The sequence below is a fragment of the Anarrhichthys ocellatus genome, unplaced genomic scaffold, assembly GCF_004355925.1.
Source record: "Anarrhichthys ocellatus isolate YVR2014 unplaced genomic scaffold, GSC_Weel_1.0 scaffold929, whole genome shotgun sequence".
Classification (NCBI taxonomy): domain Eukaryota; kingdom Metazoa; phylum Chordata; class Actinopteri; order Perciformes; family Anarhichadidae; genus Anarrhichthys; species Anarrhichthys ocellatus.
Genome location: NW_022280903.1, coordinates 1 through 15,843, shown reverse-complemented (window position 1 = coordinate 15,843; position 15,843 = coordinate 1). Strand labels below are relative to the sequence as shown.

At 42.1% G+C, this 15,843-nt stretch overlaps 1 protein-coding gene across 1 annotated transcript; it reads left to right on the top strand.

Moving 5' to 3' along the window:
- Positions 1–136: 136 nt before the first annotated feature.
- On the top strand, positions 137–15,137 carry LOC116377131 (regulating synaptic membrane exocytosis protein 1-like). The gene is made up of 10 exons (XM_031838693.1): positions 137–323; positions 906–1,010; positions 1,599–1,658; positions 5,056–5,145; positions 6,308–6,391; positions 8,316–8,381; positions 11,577–11,686; positions 12,773–12,891; positions 13,923–14,083; positions 14,231–15,137. Exons 3-10 carry the CDS (start codon positions 1,609–1,611, stop codon positions 14,517–14,519), a joined length of 969 nt encoding a protein of 322 aa, XP_031694553.1. The 5' UTR covers positions 137–323; positions 906–1,010; positions 1,599–1,608; the 3' UTR covers positions 14,520–15,137.
- The last annotated feature ends 706 nt before the right edge of the window (positions 15,138–15,843 follow it).

Genomic DNA, 15,843 nt, shown 5'->3' with positions numbered 1-15,843 from the left:
TGTGTATGTATATATATATGTGTATATATGTGTATGTATATATATATATGTGTATGTATATGTATGTATATATATATATGTGTATGTATATATATATGTATATATATATGTGTATATATATATGTGTATATATATATATATGTGTGTATATATACAGCAGCGGACGGGCGTGGCAGGGAGAGGCAGCGAGAGTCTACGTCCACCCTGGAGGTGCCAGACCAGCAGAGGACGCCCGCCCATTACATACGCTCCCGCTCGGTCTCGCCGCACCGCGAGGAGCAGGGGCGGACGCGTTCACGGCCGCCCAACGTTCCCGCCCAGAGGTGAGAGAACTTTATTTTGAAGAAGCAACATACCGAATTTTACCATTCGTTCTCTTTTAGAAACATTATGATACATGGATCAGTTTGACGAAAAACAGATCTGGGGATATTTTAGGAGACAGGCACAAATCTATTAAGCTGTTAAGCTTTAAAAAAAAAAAAAGTTTGTACATTTACCCTTCATGGTCACAATTAATTCCAACAGTGACAAGTTAATGCTAGCATAATCCACTTCTTGAGCTCCAAATGGGCATTTTGTTTTGCCAAATATAGTACATATTTTGCTCGAATTAGGCGGTTGATATGGCCTGAAGTCTAACTATGGATAATGAAGGATCAATATCAGCCTTGTGGGAAGATATTGAGACACTTGTAAGAGGTAAAAGCCACATGGTGGAGGGAGAGAGGACGAGTGAGCGAGTTTGTTGGAAGCCAGCAAACAGAGTCCATCTACTAATGAAATGTCTGTCTGATGCAGAACACACAGTGCTGCCAGCTCTGCTTTTACTGGCCCGAGCCAAACGAGGCCTGCAATACCGCCTGACCGCTAACCTGACATAAGCGTTCCTTTCTGTCTTTCAGAAGTCTGGATGACGAGCTTCCTCACGCACGCCGCTCACGCTCTCCGACCCGGCACTACGATGCTGCCAGGGGCCGCCACCAGGAGGAGGAGTACCTGGATGACAGGTGAGAGCACCTGCTTGTATCTAATTAGACTATAAATGTCATCAGAGTTGCTTGGTTGGCAAAAAAACAAAGAATTCTCTGACTGTATGTTTGTTTTTTTTTGTTTGTGTGACATCGACTGTTTATTTGTGTGTGCAGTTGGAATGAGATAGCAGAGTTTTGCGCAAGAACTGTGTCTGCTTTATTCTGTTTTGACACCTAAGTGTAAACGCGATCATGAGATTTTCTAAAATTTCACTTTTCATTATCATTATCATTAAGAAAAGATGTTTCCTGATTTAGTTCTTCTGCCCTTTCTCTCGCCGAATTTCTTTTTCATGCCTGTTGTCTTTGGGCCTGGAACCACGTGTGCTTCTCTGTGTTGATTTGTATATTGTATAAAGTGACTGAAGGGGAGTGTTTCGACAAAACTGCTTCAGTCACAAAAATTCATTTCTGAGTGTCGTGTGTGTCGTGTGTATGGCGATCAGCCATAGCTCCTCTTTCCTATTCACCCTCTTCTCCTTCTGCTCTTCTGTTTTTTTTCTGTTTTATTTTTTGACTGTTGTTAATTTCCTAATGTGTCATCCATACCCATGGTAACCACAGTGAGGTCATCATGATCCACCAGTCAATGCAAGGCAAAAGTGCCGAGTGCCTCCACACCAGGTAAACCCGGCCAATCACGACATGTTGTTTACATTTTGGGTTTCGGGATCAGTTGTAATTGTATGTGCGTAGTGTCAGTTTTTGTCTGTCCATGCATAGTGAGAAATTATCCGGCTGAAATCGAGGCTCTTTTTTTTGCCGTAAAAGTAACACAAGTGTGTCTAAACAGCTACATAATGTTACACAATGTAATGCAAAAAGGAAGTGACTTAAAAAAAAACAACACACACAAGAAAATCTCAATACTCTCCCACTTCTCTACTCTGTCTGTGGCTCCCTGCCCCAAGTCCACCTGTTTCTACTGATGCTCTAAATATCTAAAAAAAACTGGTCAGGAAATGTAGTTTTTATTTAAAAAAACAGAAAGGCAAACAACTTCCAGCTGGGTGTTGTAGTTTTTGGCAAACATTATTCAAAACAGGAGGAAAAAAGGGCATTTGTCGGGGGACTATTTTCAGCTGCGGATTAATACACATTCTGTGCTGTAGTGAGCATTTGTGGCACCAGGACGGTGTTCGTGGGATCGAGGCACACACAAGGATGCATTCAATGTCAGTGTTGGTCTTTTCATGCGTTCTGTTGACAGTAAGAAAAGATATAGACTATGATCACTGACAGGACGTGACGATGACTTTGGGTAATGTGGTAATGTGGACAGCCAGGAAAGTAGCATGTATTGGAAGCATCATTTTTTTTTTTTAAATAATGTAATGGTAGGAAAAATTAAACGGGTAGATCAGATTGAGGAAAGGGAGCCAAAGAGCTGGTTGTTAAGTTGCACTGCTGACTCAGATCCACAAGAGGACACTACAGGACCATGCTTGCATTATTCCATTATTCCTACAAGCTTGTCTCTGCAGGTATTGTCTCTGCACTCCGCTACCATACAATACAGTTTGACATGTCAAGACTTTTACCGTCATTTAACATGTGGTCATCACACGAACTGGAGTTACCCTCCACATGGGTCTTTAGATTGCTATTTGAGCACACGGTCATCGAGGTAAGTGACACACTTACGGACAAGTCTCCTCATACAACCGGGACCTCTCAGATAGAAGCACCATAGAGCTGGTAACATTGCGCTGTTCTGTTACACGCACGTGTTTGAGGGAGGAGGGTGTTTTGAAGCGTGTCAGTAGAGATGAGAGCCGGCTTTTGACGCTTGTATGCCTGCCATGCGGTGTTGTAGTTCTACTCGCTTACCCTGCAAAAAAACCCTACAAGCTTAGCCAGTGATTTTGCTTGGAATTCACTGTTTAGAAACGCATCAGACTACATATCACTGACAGTCCACAACCACAGAACTTGCTTTTTTTGAAGTACAAGTAAATGTTTTGATGTAAAAAATGTAATACATCAGCTGACGAGCAAGACGTATCTTCAAATAAGCTTAATTACGTACGACATGTTGCATAACATCACTGGATAAGTTGGCACCTTTTTAGACCTATAACACTTTCTGTTTTCTGTTGTGCACAACAATCCCACATACTTGTTTTTTTTTTCTCCTCTTTCACCCATTCCTCCCATTTTCCTACTTCTGTCTGCTGCATGCATGCTAACATCAGGAGATCTACTAGGCACAATAACACACTTCCACCTAAGATTTTGTTCAACGGCACCCACAAACATACAAACAGGTAAGTCCACAGGTAAGGGTTCAGTGTGCTTCAAACCAACAACGTGCCATACTCTGTAGTCCTATTTAAATTTTTTCTTGGAAGAGGAGACACTAGAGGCACATCATTCATTTTTGGAGATTTTTAGCTATTTTGCCTCCATATGTCTTCTGTCAGACTAGTGGACAGACGACATCCAACATACACCTTTATTTTGACCGTAGATTTCTTTTATATTCACCAAAAGTTAGTATTAGATAATGCCTCATTTGCATATATAACATTAAATTCCGGAAAACTTGTGACACAAAAACTGATTTTAATTGAATGGCTTTAACAGTATTTTCTGATTTATGGAGTGATGCAAAGAAATATCCCAAATTCCCTCTGTAAAAACCAAAATTAAACTTTAAATGTTTAATTTTCTGTTCTGGAAATGTTCGCAAATTAGCACTTATTTGATGAAAAAGAATGCCTCATTTCATATTTAACCATACATTTTCAGAAAAGTTTTTTGTCTCAATGAAAATAATCAATTTGATAAATGATAAATTTAAACAGCATTATACATTCAACTTTTTTTTTATCAAAGAACCACATATCTTCTAACACAGGTGTTCGTCTTCTCTACTATTAATCCGACAGTTTCGTTCCCATCCAAGCTGTGGAAGTGCTACAACTATGAGTCGCCTTAAAACTGTCTATGGAGAAAAGAAATGCAACTTTTCTTCCAGAACAAGGGGTTCGCAAAATTGGGTCTTCCAAAAAAAAGTCTGCCATCATAGCCTCCTCTTGGCTTCTCCAATTCCCTTTTCCAAGAATTATGTGTTTCTGCGCCCCTTTGTAGTCTTGACGCAATAAAGCGGGGATAACTGCGCACACTTTCATACTCTGAGGAAGAATGGAGGATTTCAAAGAACGCCTTTGCACCTCTGCACACCTAGCCATCCTGCAATAGAATGGAATGTAGCAAAAATTGTCTGGTTTCCAATGTTGGGAAAAGGTCTTTCAGATATTGTTAGACGATTCGACAAGCACTTTGTTTGAAGCATACTGAGTCCTTTATGCATTTCGTGGTGCCAGTGTGAATTTTTCTCAACCTGTTGAGAGGCACATCATTCTTTTATTGTAGCAAAAGTTGATCATCTCCAATATTAGAGCTAGGATATCTGCAGAACTCGTCGGACTTCCTTTTTTGTGAGTATCTTCTACAGCGGCAGGTGCTTCACGGATTCCTTTCCAATCTGAGCTTTCTTTGTTTCGTTTGCAAATGCATGCTGTTTTTGAAATTGTCATCTTGTGACTAGTTCCTCGCTGCCTGCATGCCGAAAGATACGCTCTGTCGCGGGATCGCACATGGTCGTGGCAACGCGCAGCTCCATCACAACACACCGCGTCGTAATGTTCACAGATGAGGTGACCGTTAGGTAAGACACACACACGTACATGCGCACAGATTATCATTAACGGTTTAACATATGAGCATTGGCAATGCCGGGTTGGGAGACAAAGTGCGGAGAACATTCCATCCTTTGCAATCAAAAAACAAAGGTTTCCACTGTACCCCATCTCCATGACAACTTGCAGACACTCCAAATCCCTACGCCAGTCATAGTTTCGTTTTCATTCTAGCATTATGATTTTGGGAATCTAACCTTTCCTTAAAAATATATATTTTTTCTGTTTGTCAATTGTTTTTCTCTCTCCGTGTTTGTGTCTGTCCTCTCCTCCTGTCTCCTCCATTGGATTGGCATGTTGTGCTGTGGTGCCTCTAGTGATCTGCAGCCTTCTCTGGACAGGGTTAGGAGCGCTAGCGCCAACTGTCTGACTCCAGACAATCACACCCCCTCACCAGAGACTGAAAGGTACCAGCCTCTGACCCCCCCCCCCCCCAACCCTCCTGTAGCTCCAGTAGTCTCTTATCCTCTACCTTTCCTGGTCTTTGTAGTTCTTTGCCCTCTGAATGGTCCTAGCTGGAGATTAAGCCTGCCCCATCCTCAGAATTCAGCAGAATTATTTTTTTGCCAAATTTCATATAATTTATTCAGATCCCCATCGAGACACCTTTGTTGACCTATCAAAGATCGGCACCCTATCAACAGAATCGGTGCACCTCTTCTTGTACACCTTACCTAATCACTGTATCTAAAGATAACATCACCCTGCTCAGTATCACACAGTCCCGGGCTCGAGTGGAATCAACAACTCATGCTACTAATTTGCTAGCTTTAGTTCTTAATAATAGCTAATCCTGCTTGATCCAGGGATTTCTGCTGCCAGGGCGGCTTTCTTGCTTAACCATACCCAGAATGTAATCAAAATACCTTCTAGGATATGTTGGAATGTATTCAAGTGTATTTTGTTGGGATACTCGCATGCTATATGTACGTTGAAAGAGTTGTGGGTCCCTGTAATGATTCATCCTGTCCACACTTGGCCTTGACTTGTCAAGTGACAACTGCCTAGTGTGACTGCAGTGTAAAAGATACTCAAAATGTAATGAGTTCTTCCTTGGTTCATGCTACACCTTTCCACCAGGTTTCGTGAAAATTGGGCCAGCAGTTTTTCCCTAATCCCACTGACGAACAAACAAACAAACTGAAATTATGACATCCTTGGCGGAGGTAAGGAGTAGGGCACTCAGGGAGTGCAGACCTCCGCCAATGCCATGCACGTTCTTATAATGAAAGGGGAAAATAATTAGTGTATCCGACCCGTGATTCGTTTGCACTCTGGGTCCTCTGGGTATAATGGGTCCCCCCTTGGCCCATGCTACACCCTTCTGTTTCCTGAAAATTGGGCCAGTAGCTTTTACGTAATCCGGACAAACAAACTGCACCGACATAACCTCCTTGGCACAGGTAAAAAAAAAACATTATAGTATGTCAGGTGTTCTGTTGCCCCCCAAGTTGCCCAAAAATATGTGCACCCATTAATACTGAATAATGGAATAGCGTGCCTTTCTGATTTTGTAACGGTTTGCTGATTTGGTCATATGGGTGATATATTTTGTATGTGTACATGTAGAAAATCTTTATCCCATTCCCTGCCCCGGAGACGTCCGGCAAGTCCCAGGATTCTTATCCAACATGCGTCCCCTGAAGATGACAGGTACCCTTTTGTGGACCCCCTCAGCCGCTTCCTCTTAGAGCTTGACTAATGCCTTAAAATCTGATGCCATTATTAACCAAACTTCCAAAGTGTAAAGAGAAGTTTTTTTTTGTTTTTTTTTACAAGGCAAATTACCAACCAGTATGTCACCTATTCCCAAGTTTTTTCCGCCCCTATTATTGTAAGGAGCTGACTGAAATACTCTGGGTTCAGTTGGGTCTTATTGGGTTCAGGCAGATGTCAAGCTCTACCACATTTTTGCAGCTAGCTCTAATGTCTTTGCTGAGTTGTGATATCTCTGGTAGTGAATTTGCCACCTAAACTATTCCAACTCTTTCTACTCTGGTAAAAGTGAGTGACTTTATCTTGCATCATAAAGAACAAGCTTAATCTGACTTATTTCAGCCAAATTTAGTACAACAGGAAAATGTCTGATTCTCAAAATTTCATATCCCCTTTAAGAAACAGTTCAACATTTTTAGAAAATACACTTATTCACTTACTTGCTGACTATTAGATGAGAAGATCCACACCATACTCATATTTGTCCTCTTGAGTATGAAGTTACAGCCAAGGGAACGTTGGCTTAGCTTAGCATAAAGACTCGTAACTGGGGTAATCAACTAGCTTGGTTCTGCCAAAAGGGACGGATTATAAAGACGAGACATAATTCGAACATACCCACAGCTGTTTCCCCCTATTTCATATCTTTATGCTATGCTGGTATCTCTTGGCTTTAGCTTCATATTTAGCAACGATTTGAGTGTGGTATCAATCTTCTCATCTAACTCTCGACAAAAAAAGGCGGATAATCGTATATATCCCTAAATGGTTTAAACTTTCTTATACCATAAATTGTTATTTCCTTTAAACTAATAATAGCAGCAATTGCAACTGCAGGGTTTCACTTTATTCTTTTTACAAAAACAAGATAAAATCACAAGCTATTCCTGACTTTCTTTTTCAATTTAGTCTTCTATCGCTTTGCCTTCATTTCTGGTTTGTGGTCAATAAGCTGGACACAGTGAAAGTGAACATGATATACAATGTAGAACTTGTTGAAATGAAAGTCTGAGTGCCCATGTATAGGCGTATAGACAAGTTCTACTTTGTTGTGGACTGTGTCACTCACATTGTGTAAAGGGTTGCTTGTATGGTTTTTCAGTTTGTGGCTGTTGTCTTTCTGGTTTGTAATTTGTTGCAGAATAGTAGCGATAGTTTTTCGTCCCTGGTTATGGTTGTTGGCGCCGAAGTTTTTGTCCTGTGGCTTTTCCTATCCTTCCTTCACGTTTTTCAGTCAGCCGGTTTGTTTTCTGCTGAACTTAGTAGTTTGTACTGGTTTTGTTGTGAAACCCTGGCTCGTTTAGTTCGCTTCCTCAGTCTTTCCGAAGTGCACTTTTCGTTCTGGGAATCGCCATCTGCAGCTTCTGTGTGCTTGCTTTGTCCTACGAAGGCTCTCATTTTTTCAAGGTAAAGTGCTCAGCAATGACTTCAAATTCATGATGTCCATAAATTCATACCGCGTGTGTGTGTGTGTGTGTGTGTGTGTGTGTGTGTGTGTATGTGTATGTGTGTGTGTGTGTGTGTCATCCTTGTCATCTTCATGTCCATGAATGGAGAATGTGGATGCTACTGCCTTCTCCAGAGAATTTAATTCACCTCAGTTCAAAGAAGAGGTACATACACACACGCACAGTTACAGATGATGCATGAGTGTGTGACACCCCTTATTCATATCACAATCACACCATTCATCACAGCATGCCCCCTATTTCCTGTTTCCGACAAACCCCTGACAGAGTCAGACTGCTCTAAATCTAAATGATGTCTCCTCCGTCGTGCTCTCTTCCATCCTCTCATCCATCCATCCATATTTTTCTTTCTTTTGTGTATTGTCCCCTTTGACTCATCCACCATTCTCCAGGCAGCCTCGGACCCTGGAGACACCAGAGTGTCACGCTCTTGGCAGGAAGCTCCGAGACAGCGGCAGGTAAGGCATGTACTGCAGGCTCAGCACATGTCAAACAGCAGGTAGCATTTCATACCCCACTCACCAGTTTGAAAGAAGCCATCTTTTCTTGCCATTACAGGGGGATGTGGGGAACACAATATTCACTGTGCTTCTCTGAAATTTATCTAATTGGATATTACAGGACAAAGCTGAAATACATGAAGACATTCCATAGGGCAAAGCCAAAAGAGATAGATAAAAGCCTCCCCAGAAGCAGATATTGACTTGGGCATACTTTTATTGGTGCCAATTTGCCAAAATGTAAACAAATAAAACCCACTCAAAAGAGAATACCAGTATCCGTCTCCCAACATGGATTTAGATTTTTCTGTTGTCATATTAGTTCTCAAATAGGTCTATATGTTGATGTTGGCTTATCCATCAGAATTTTAATTTTTTTTGCTTGGTTTGTGTTAGTGTAAGAATATCAAGGTCAGCCAATCAGAGGCAGAGTGGGGCGTGCATTGCCTTCTCCATAGCAGGATTTGTATTATCTCACCCTTGGCTGTAATTATAAATAATAATCCACATGAATGCTCCGGACGAGATGACATCACTGACCAACACATGTCAACACCCCACCTCTCCAAGAGACACAAATCCAGTCTGAATGGGGATTGAGATTAAAGCAGGAATTCATAGACACACAATACATCTTGGACCTCGTTTGATGGTTGAAAGGTGAACATTTATTGGTATTTTATTGGCAAATGGTGTTAAGTATAATGTTGAATATGTTTATGTAGCTTGAGGCATTAAGTTCATATTTAGTTCATGCCCAGATAAATTCCAACAAATTACGGTCATTAGTGTTGTGACTGTCTTAAATTTCTCTACAGCCATGGTTTTCTAGCAACCAGAAGTGACGCGAGTGGGTGGAGCTAAGTTCTTCCGAACGATGAATAAGAGATGTGTAGGCGCCTAAAACGGTTTCAATTAACTGTGAAAGGTATAAAATTCTAAGACGAAAACAGGGACAACACCGTGGCAGCAACCTGTCAAACCCAAGGTAGCCCCGCCCTAAAGCATCCCCTGCTTTATGGTCTATTTGACTCTAAACGGACCATAATTTACAAAATGAACATCGTGCTGTATTGAAGAAGACTTGAAACTAGAGATTGAGACCATAAACTCATGTTCATAATGTTTACTGAGGTAATAAATCAAGAGAGAAGTAGAGTCATTTTCTCATAGACTTCTATACAACCAGAAGAGGGCCATTCGAGAGGGCACTTCTTCATTGGCTTCACTTTTCAGAGCCAAAAGTTGCCGCCTAGTCAATGCTAACATGCTGATGTTTAGCAGGTATAATGTTTATGTTTGGGGCAGGTTATATGCTAACATTTGCGAATTACATTAGCACTACACCCAAAGTACATTTTAGGATGAGTATTGGGCAAATAAAAACTTTGACCTGGTGGAAGTTTTATATAAAAATAACTAATAGAATTCATCTTGTGGTGGACATTGTACAAAAATTGATGGCTATCCTTCCAATACTTGAATGTCACATGATTTGGATGACCTTTATATTTATTTGTATTCTTTTGCTTTTTTTTTTCTCTCCATTTTCCTCGACCCCATCTTTCTTCCCGTTTTTTTTTCCGTTCCTGCACGCTGCTGCTTCCACACTGTGCGGGTGCGTGTGCGTGTGTGCGTGTGCGTGTGTGTGTGTGTGTGTGTGTGTGCGTGTGTGCGTGCCAGAATCAAGCCCACCTCCATCTTAAGGGGCTCCAGAGGAAAGAAGGCCCCACTGCGGCCCCTTGGTAAGGGGATTCCCCTAGAATGATAGATAGATACTGTGGTGGAGAGGGACACGACAGCGCTGCTCTCTCACTCCCTCGTGCGTTTTACGTGTTTTGTGTTTCTGTGACGTCTTTGCCACATCGCAGCCCTCGCAGCTGCCGTTGTGTATTTGGTGTGTACGTGTTGTCAAGACTGTGTATGCTCAAAGCGGATCTGTAGGTGTCGAGTTAAGTTTTTTTTGTTAAGTGTAAGACGGCAGAGCGGATGGCCAGTAAAATGGAATTTTTTAACGGAAATTTGTTACAATGGAACTGTTGATGTATCCGTGTAAAGATAAAGAAATAATATCCACATTTTTAGCAGTGGTGTTACTAATACTTATACATTTTATATTTTTACTCTTCTTTTTAATCTCATGCTATTGTAATTAACTTTTTCTATTTTATATATAAAATTATAAATTAATATGTTTACCTCACTTTTATTGCTATTTTTATTTTTGCACTGGTGTCACTTAATAATTATGACTCTATTGCTCATATATTTTTTATATTTTACTTCTATTGTTATTGTTCTGTTGTAATCTTTGATTAAACTCTGGCACAATAAGGGAATAATGAAGTTCTATATTATTTTATTTAATACTTAATAATAATCAAAGTATTATTATTATTATTATCATAAGAATATGCAATGGATTTGATTGGCAAAAGACATGGAGTTGACAAAGTAGTTATGGGGTGGTTCAGGGTGAAATAGGAAACGGGTTTTCTGAGTAACTCCTGGTCTCGGGTCTGTCGTGAGAATGGATTACAAATGAATGGGTGTCTGTAGACGTGGTGGGATTTGTGCTTAAAGGCTTTCACCTTCTCTCTGTGTTCTTCCACTTTCTTAACCTTTATTTGCTGCTCTTCCTGCGACAGGATCCCTCACCATCGAGCCCCTGAACGAGCTTCACTTTGTGAATTTGCTACTGACTTCACTAAACTATTGTTGCTGTTCTTTCATTTCGACGGCGTATATTTCTTTTTCTATAGCCACATTCTGTCGCTTCATTAAACATAAAAAAAATGCAACTTTATATATTTGATGTTGCACGTCTTAAGAAAAGAAACATGGGATGACAGCTGGTTCCATTGGTGGTTGTTCTGCTCAGTGTTTTGTGTTTCTCACGTGAATTTCAACCACTTTTAATGTCGAAAGTGATGCTGATCTGAATCGGATCAACTCCAGAAATGTGAACTCCATCCAGCGAGTGCCAACCGGAGCTGCATTGTCACAAACATATTAACTTTAATTTAATTTTTTCTCTTTTTTTTCATCCCCCATATTTTTCATCCTTGCCTTTGTTCATTCTTCTTTCCCACCCCTCCCTCTCTCTCTCTCTCTTTCTCTCCCACCCTCACTATCGCTACCATCCCATGTCAGGGGCTACCTCCAAGGTGGTGCGTCTCTTTCCTCCTCAGTGACGTCCTCCTCCGCCCGCAGAGTGAGGCAACTCCCGCAGCTTCCCCCCAAGAGCAGCACTGTAGAACAAGGTAACAGATGTCTATTGGTTTTGTGTGTTAAACTGAAGCATTAGAGTCCAGGTGAGGGGGGATTTCTTCATCACCATGTACAGCGTTGACTGTAGCGGACTGATGCAGTGAAATTCAGACATTATTCATTTTATTATCGCAAACCCACATGCCCACATCTTCAGAACATGCTGTATGAAAATGAAAAATATATAAATCTTGGTTTAAAGGGATAGTTTGGATGTTTCGAAGTGGGGTTGTTTAATAGTCAGTGTATTACCTGCAGTAAATGGCGGTCGGCACGCAATAGCACGAGAGCAAAGTAATGTACTGCTGTGGACGGAGGGCACTAGCAAAATGTATTTAAGCTAAAAAATCAGTTTAAGTGCATATTAAGAATATTTTCACCACTTTACTTGCCCACAAACAGCCTTTTTCAGAAGGGGAACCTAAGCCGTTATATCCATCTATGCTCTCTTCAAAGCTGCTAGACTCCATTGACAAAAACAGTAATTTTACCTCTGGCTCAACAGGTTAGTTTGCTCGTGTTACCGTGTGACTTCGGTGAATTTGAACCAACCCTCAAACACTAAAGTCATCTACTGTAGCAATACACCGACTATTGATAAGTACCTCTTACAGCCCCACTTTAAAACATCCAAACTAACCCTTTAAGGAATCCTTTCTGGTGCCCGAAACAGGCCAGCTGAAGGTCAGCGGGGCATTTTCTCCATCGCTCTCTATGATGTATGGATGTGTTGAGGGAAAGAGGAAGGAAACCAGTCAGAGTTTCAGGAGGGTTATGTGCTGGACACTTTTTGGGGGGAGGGGGGCAGGCTCTGTTACTTTCTGGAGCATCTCCCGGTTGCCTGGCAACCTCGCAGTGGTTGTTGCTTCTATTTACTGAAATATTACACTTGCTGTTTGAGCTAAAGATTAATTAATACGGTGTTAGCGTTTACAACATTTTTCAGGACTGCATGTTTATGTTCTGCAAATAGGGTCAACTTGCAGTGCGGTGTCTGATTTAAGTTGGAGTTTTTTTAAGTGTCTTGTATTGTGTGTGTGTGTGTGTGTGTGTGTGTGTGTGTGTGTGTGTGTGTGTAGCCCTGGTAGCAGAGGAGTGCGTTCGTCAGCTCCAGATGAGGGTCCATTCCAACCGGGCGTCAGCTACCGCCACCTCCAGCCAACAGGACCTGGACCGACCCCTCAAGAACAAACGGGAGGTGGGCCACAACTCTTATTTATTTATTTATTTATTTTTGGCGGTGGGGTGGGGGGTGTCTGGGGGCTTCATGCAGTCTCACTTTGAAACCAACTCGGCGGGAGAACGGAGAAGAACAATAAGGGTTCCAGCCAGAGAGCATGTGCCATAATGTTGCTGAAGTAGCAGTGAATTTGTGTAAATACCTACACAGGTGTAACTTACTTGCACAGCTTGATATACCCTTTCCTATGTTTTTTTCTTTGCAGGAAAGGTATAATCGATATCACGATAAGCCAGTTTTTTTTGGTTTTCGAAATTACCTGGAAGTGGCAGTCATGATAAGAGCTGGTCAAATTTTCTAAACGCGAAGATGCTTCAATGATTCCCAGGGGTTGCAAACTTGTCACCTTTCAGTGAGAAAAATGTCATTTTGAAATTTGTGTGATTTGTTTATTGATACCTATGGTGAGAGTCGGAACGTAGACCGACTGGGTCGTGACCGAAAGGACAAGGTCGCGGCTACAAGCGGCCAGAATGAGTTTCCTCTTTAGGGTGGCCGGGCTCAGCCTTAGAGATAGGGTAAGGAGCTCGGACATCAGGAGGGAACTTGGAGTTGATGCGCTACTCCTTTGCGTCGAAAGGAGTCAGCTGAGGTGGTTCGGGCATCTAATCACGATGCCTCCTGGGTGCCTCCCACTGGAGGTTTTCCGGGCACGGCCAACTGGGAGGAGACCCCGGGGAAGGCCCAGAACATGCTGGAGGGATCCCCCAGTATGAGCTGGAACATGTTGCGGGGGAGAGGGAAGTCTGGGTCAGCCTGCTTGGCCTGCTGCCACCGCGACCCGACCCCGGATAAGCGGAGGAAGATGGATGGATGAATTGAATTGAATTGAATTTAGCGGTCTTTATACTTCCTCGTTCAAGATTACGTGGATAACATACGAAAAAATCACGTTGGCATATCTACGAATTACGGTGCGCTATTTTTTGTCGCCATTGCTATGAATGCTGGATGACACCAGCCTGTTGTGTGATGTGTGTTTCCCGCAGCTCTACAAGGACCAGAGGCGGAGCAGCGAGAACGTCTCCCATAAGTCCTCGGACAGCGATGTCAGCGACGTGTCAGCCATCTCTCGAACCAGCAGTGCCTCTCGCATCAGTAGCACCAGCTACATGTCCATCCAGTCGGAGAGACCCCGGGGACGCTTCAGGTACACACACACACACACACACACACAAACACACACAAACTCGCTCTCTTTTCTTTTTTAGTTTTGTGTGTATTATTCCCGTATACTTTTCGGTATATTAAGTCACATAAAACGAACTTGAGCTTTGGTTTGACGAGCGATGATCAGCAGGGCCATGCGCGCATCGGGCCGCCACATGATGAAGAGCACCAGCGTGAGCGGCGAGATCTACGGCATGGAGCATGCAGACGGCAGCCAATCGGACACGGCGCTCGGGAGCCTGGGGAGCGGCATCAAGAAGCAGCGCTCGAGCCTCAGCCAGCCTTCCAGACGCAGCCGGAGCACCTCGCAACTCAGCCAGACAGGTCAGAGAAACAGTCATCCACACGGCAACACCAACCATAGACACCTTACTGAAGGCTGGGTGTGTCGTTTCATCAGAAAATCAGCAGCGTAATCATTTTAAGACATTAGTGTAATTACTGTAAATAAATAATACCATCGCCAAGAAGATTGCCAGCCTCTAAGGTCAACCAGTCTGTTTCATATTGTGTGGCGATTTATTCTTTGCTTTTGGAAGATGATAAACTAAAAGGCAAATATGAAATGTTCATCAGTAAAGCTGAAGCAGTAAATTTAGCTTGAAAACTTTTTTTCTTAACTCAATGAATGTAGATTATTTTCACATGATTACGGCATCTTTCAAGCATATGTTTGTTTTAGGAAAATGAGACAATTGGAGGGGACAGTTGTGACTGTCAGCTACAGTGTCTTTTTTTCATACTTCCTCTGGGGGGGGCGCCAAATCTGTTTTGTTTTTTTGTACACGTAGTGGCTTTAAAGAGTAACAAGAGCAGGCTGGAAAAGCAGGGTTTCACTGCTTTCTCTGGTGGAAAGTTTAATATAACCACACTCGTATCTCATAGTGTCATAGTGTCTGGTCACGGTGGTGAACTCAAAGGTTACCCCGTGGAGTTTTGACAACACACAGAATGTGTTTGGGGGCAAATGTAAAATGTAAATAAAGTATGCATTGCCCGCATTTCATTTTTTAAAATAAACTACATTAAGGGCGACCGTGGCTAAGTGGAGAGCAGGGGCGTCCTTCAATCAGAGGATTGGCAGTTTGATCCCCGGCTCCGGCTCCACTAGTCGCATGTCGATATGTCCTTGAGCAAGACACTTAACCCCAAAATTGCTCCCGCAGCTGTGCCTACGGTGTGATAGAAACTGAATTGTAAGTCGCTTTGGATAAAAGCGTCTACTAAATGACTGTAATAATGTAAATGTTTCGAATAAATTTTGAATAAATTGCACTGTATGTACATTGCACGTCCCAGTTAAAACACTCGATTGCATCACAGTTTAGTGAAATAATCTCCTCTTGGCACAGAAACCAATATTTTATATATACGTTTGGCCAAACCTGCTCTAGATATTAAATGTCAGACCCCGATTACAGTTGCAGCTACTGCTTCGTTGTCGAGGACAATGGCTGTAAAGCTCCCTTGAATCTCAGAGAGACGGCGCAGTCAATTGTGAACACGCTCAAAGAGCTGGTTTGGTTAAACAGATGCATCATGGGTGCATATATTTACGTAGTTGATTTTTATCAAAACATAAACAAACATGCTCACACACTGTAAATGGAGACTTCACTGACGTTGGAACACATTTCGATCATTTTACCAGTGTTGCTGTTGTTTATGATGATGTTGTTATTTATTGGCTTTGTTGTTGTTGTTGTTGTTGTTGTTGTTGTTGTTGTTGTGTGTTATTGC

What these genes read in the sequence shown, in the direction of transcription:
- LOC116377131 (XM_031838693.1), top strand. Translation starts at nt 1,609, where the DNA reads ATGATCCACCAGTCAATGCAAGGCAAAAGTGCCGAGTGCCTCCACACC. An exon ending in GCGTCCCCTGAAGATGACAG is followed by an intron (nt 6,392 to 8,315) that starts GTACCCTTTTGT and finishes ACCATTCTCCAG; the next exon opens with GCAGCCTCGGACCCTGGAGA. An exon ending in CCCTCAAGAACAAACGGGAG is followed by an intron (nt 12,892 to 13,922) that starts GTGGGCCACAAC and finishes TGTTTCCCGCAG; the next exon opens with CTCTACAAGGACCAGAGGCG.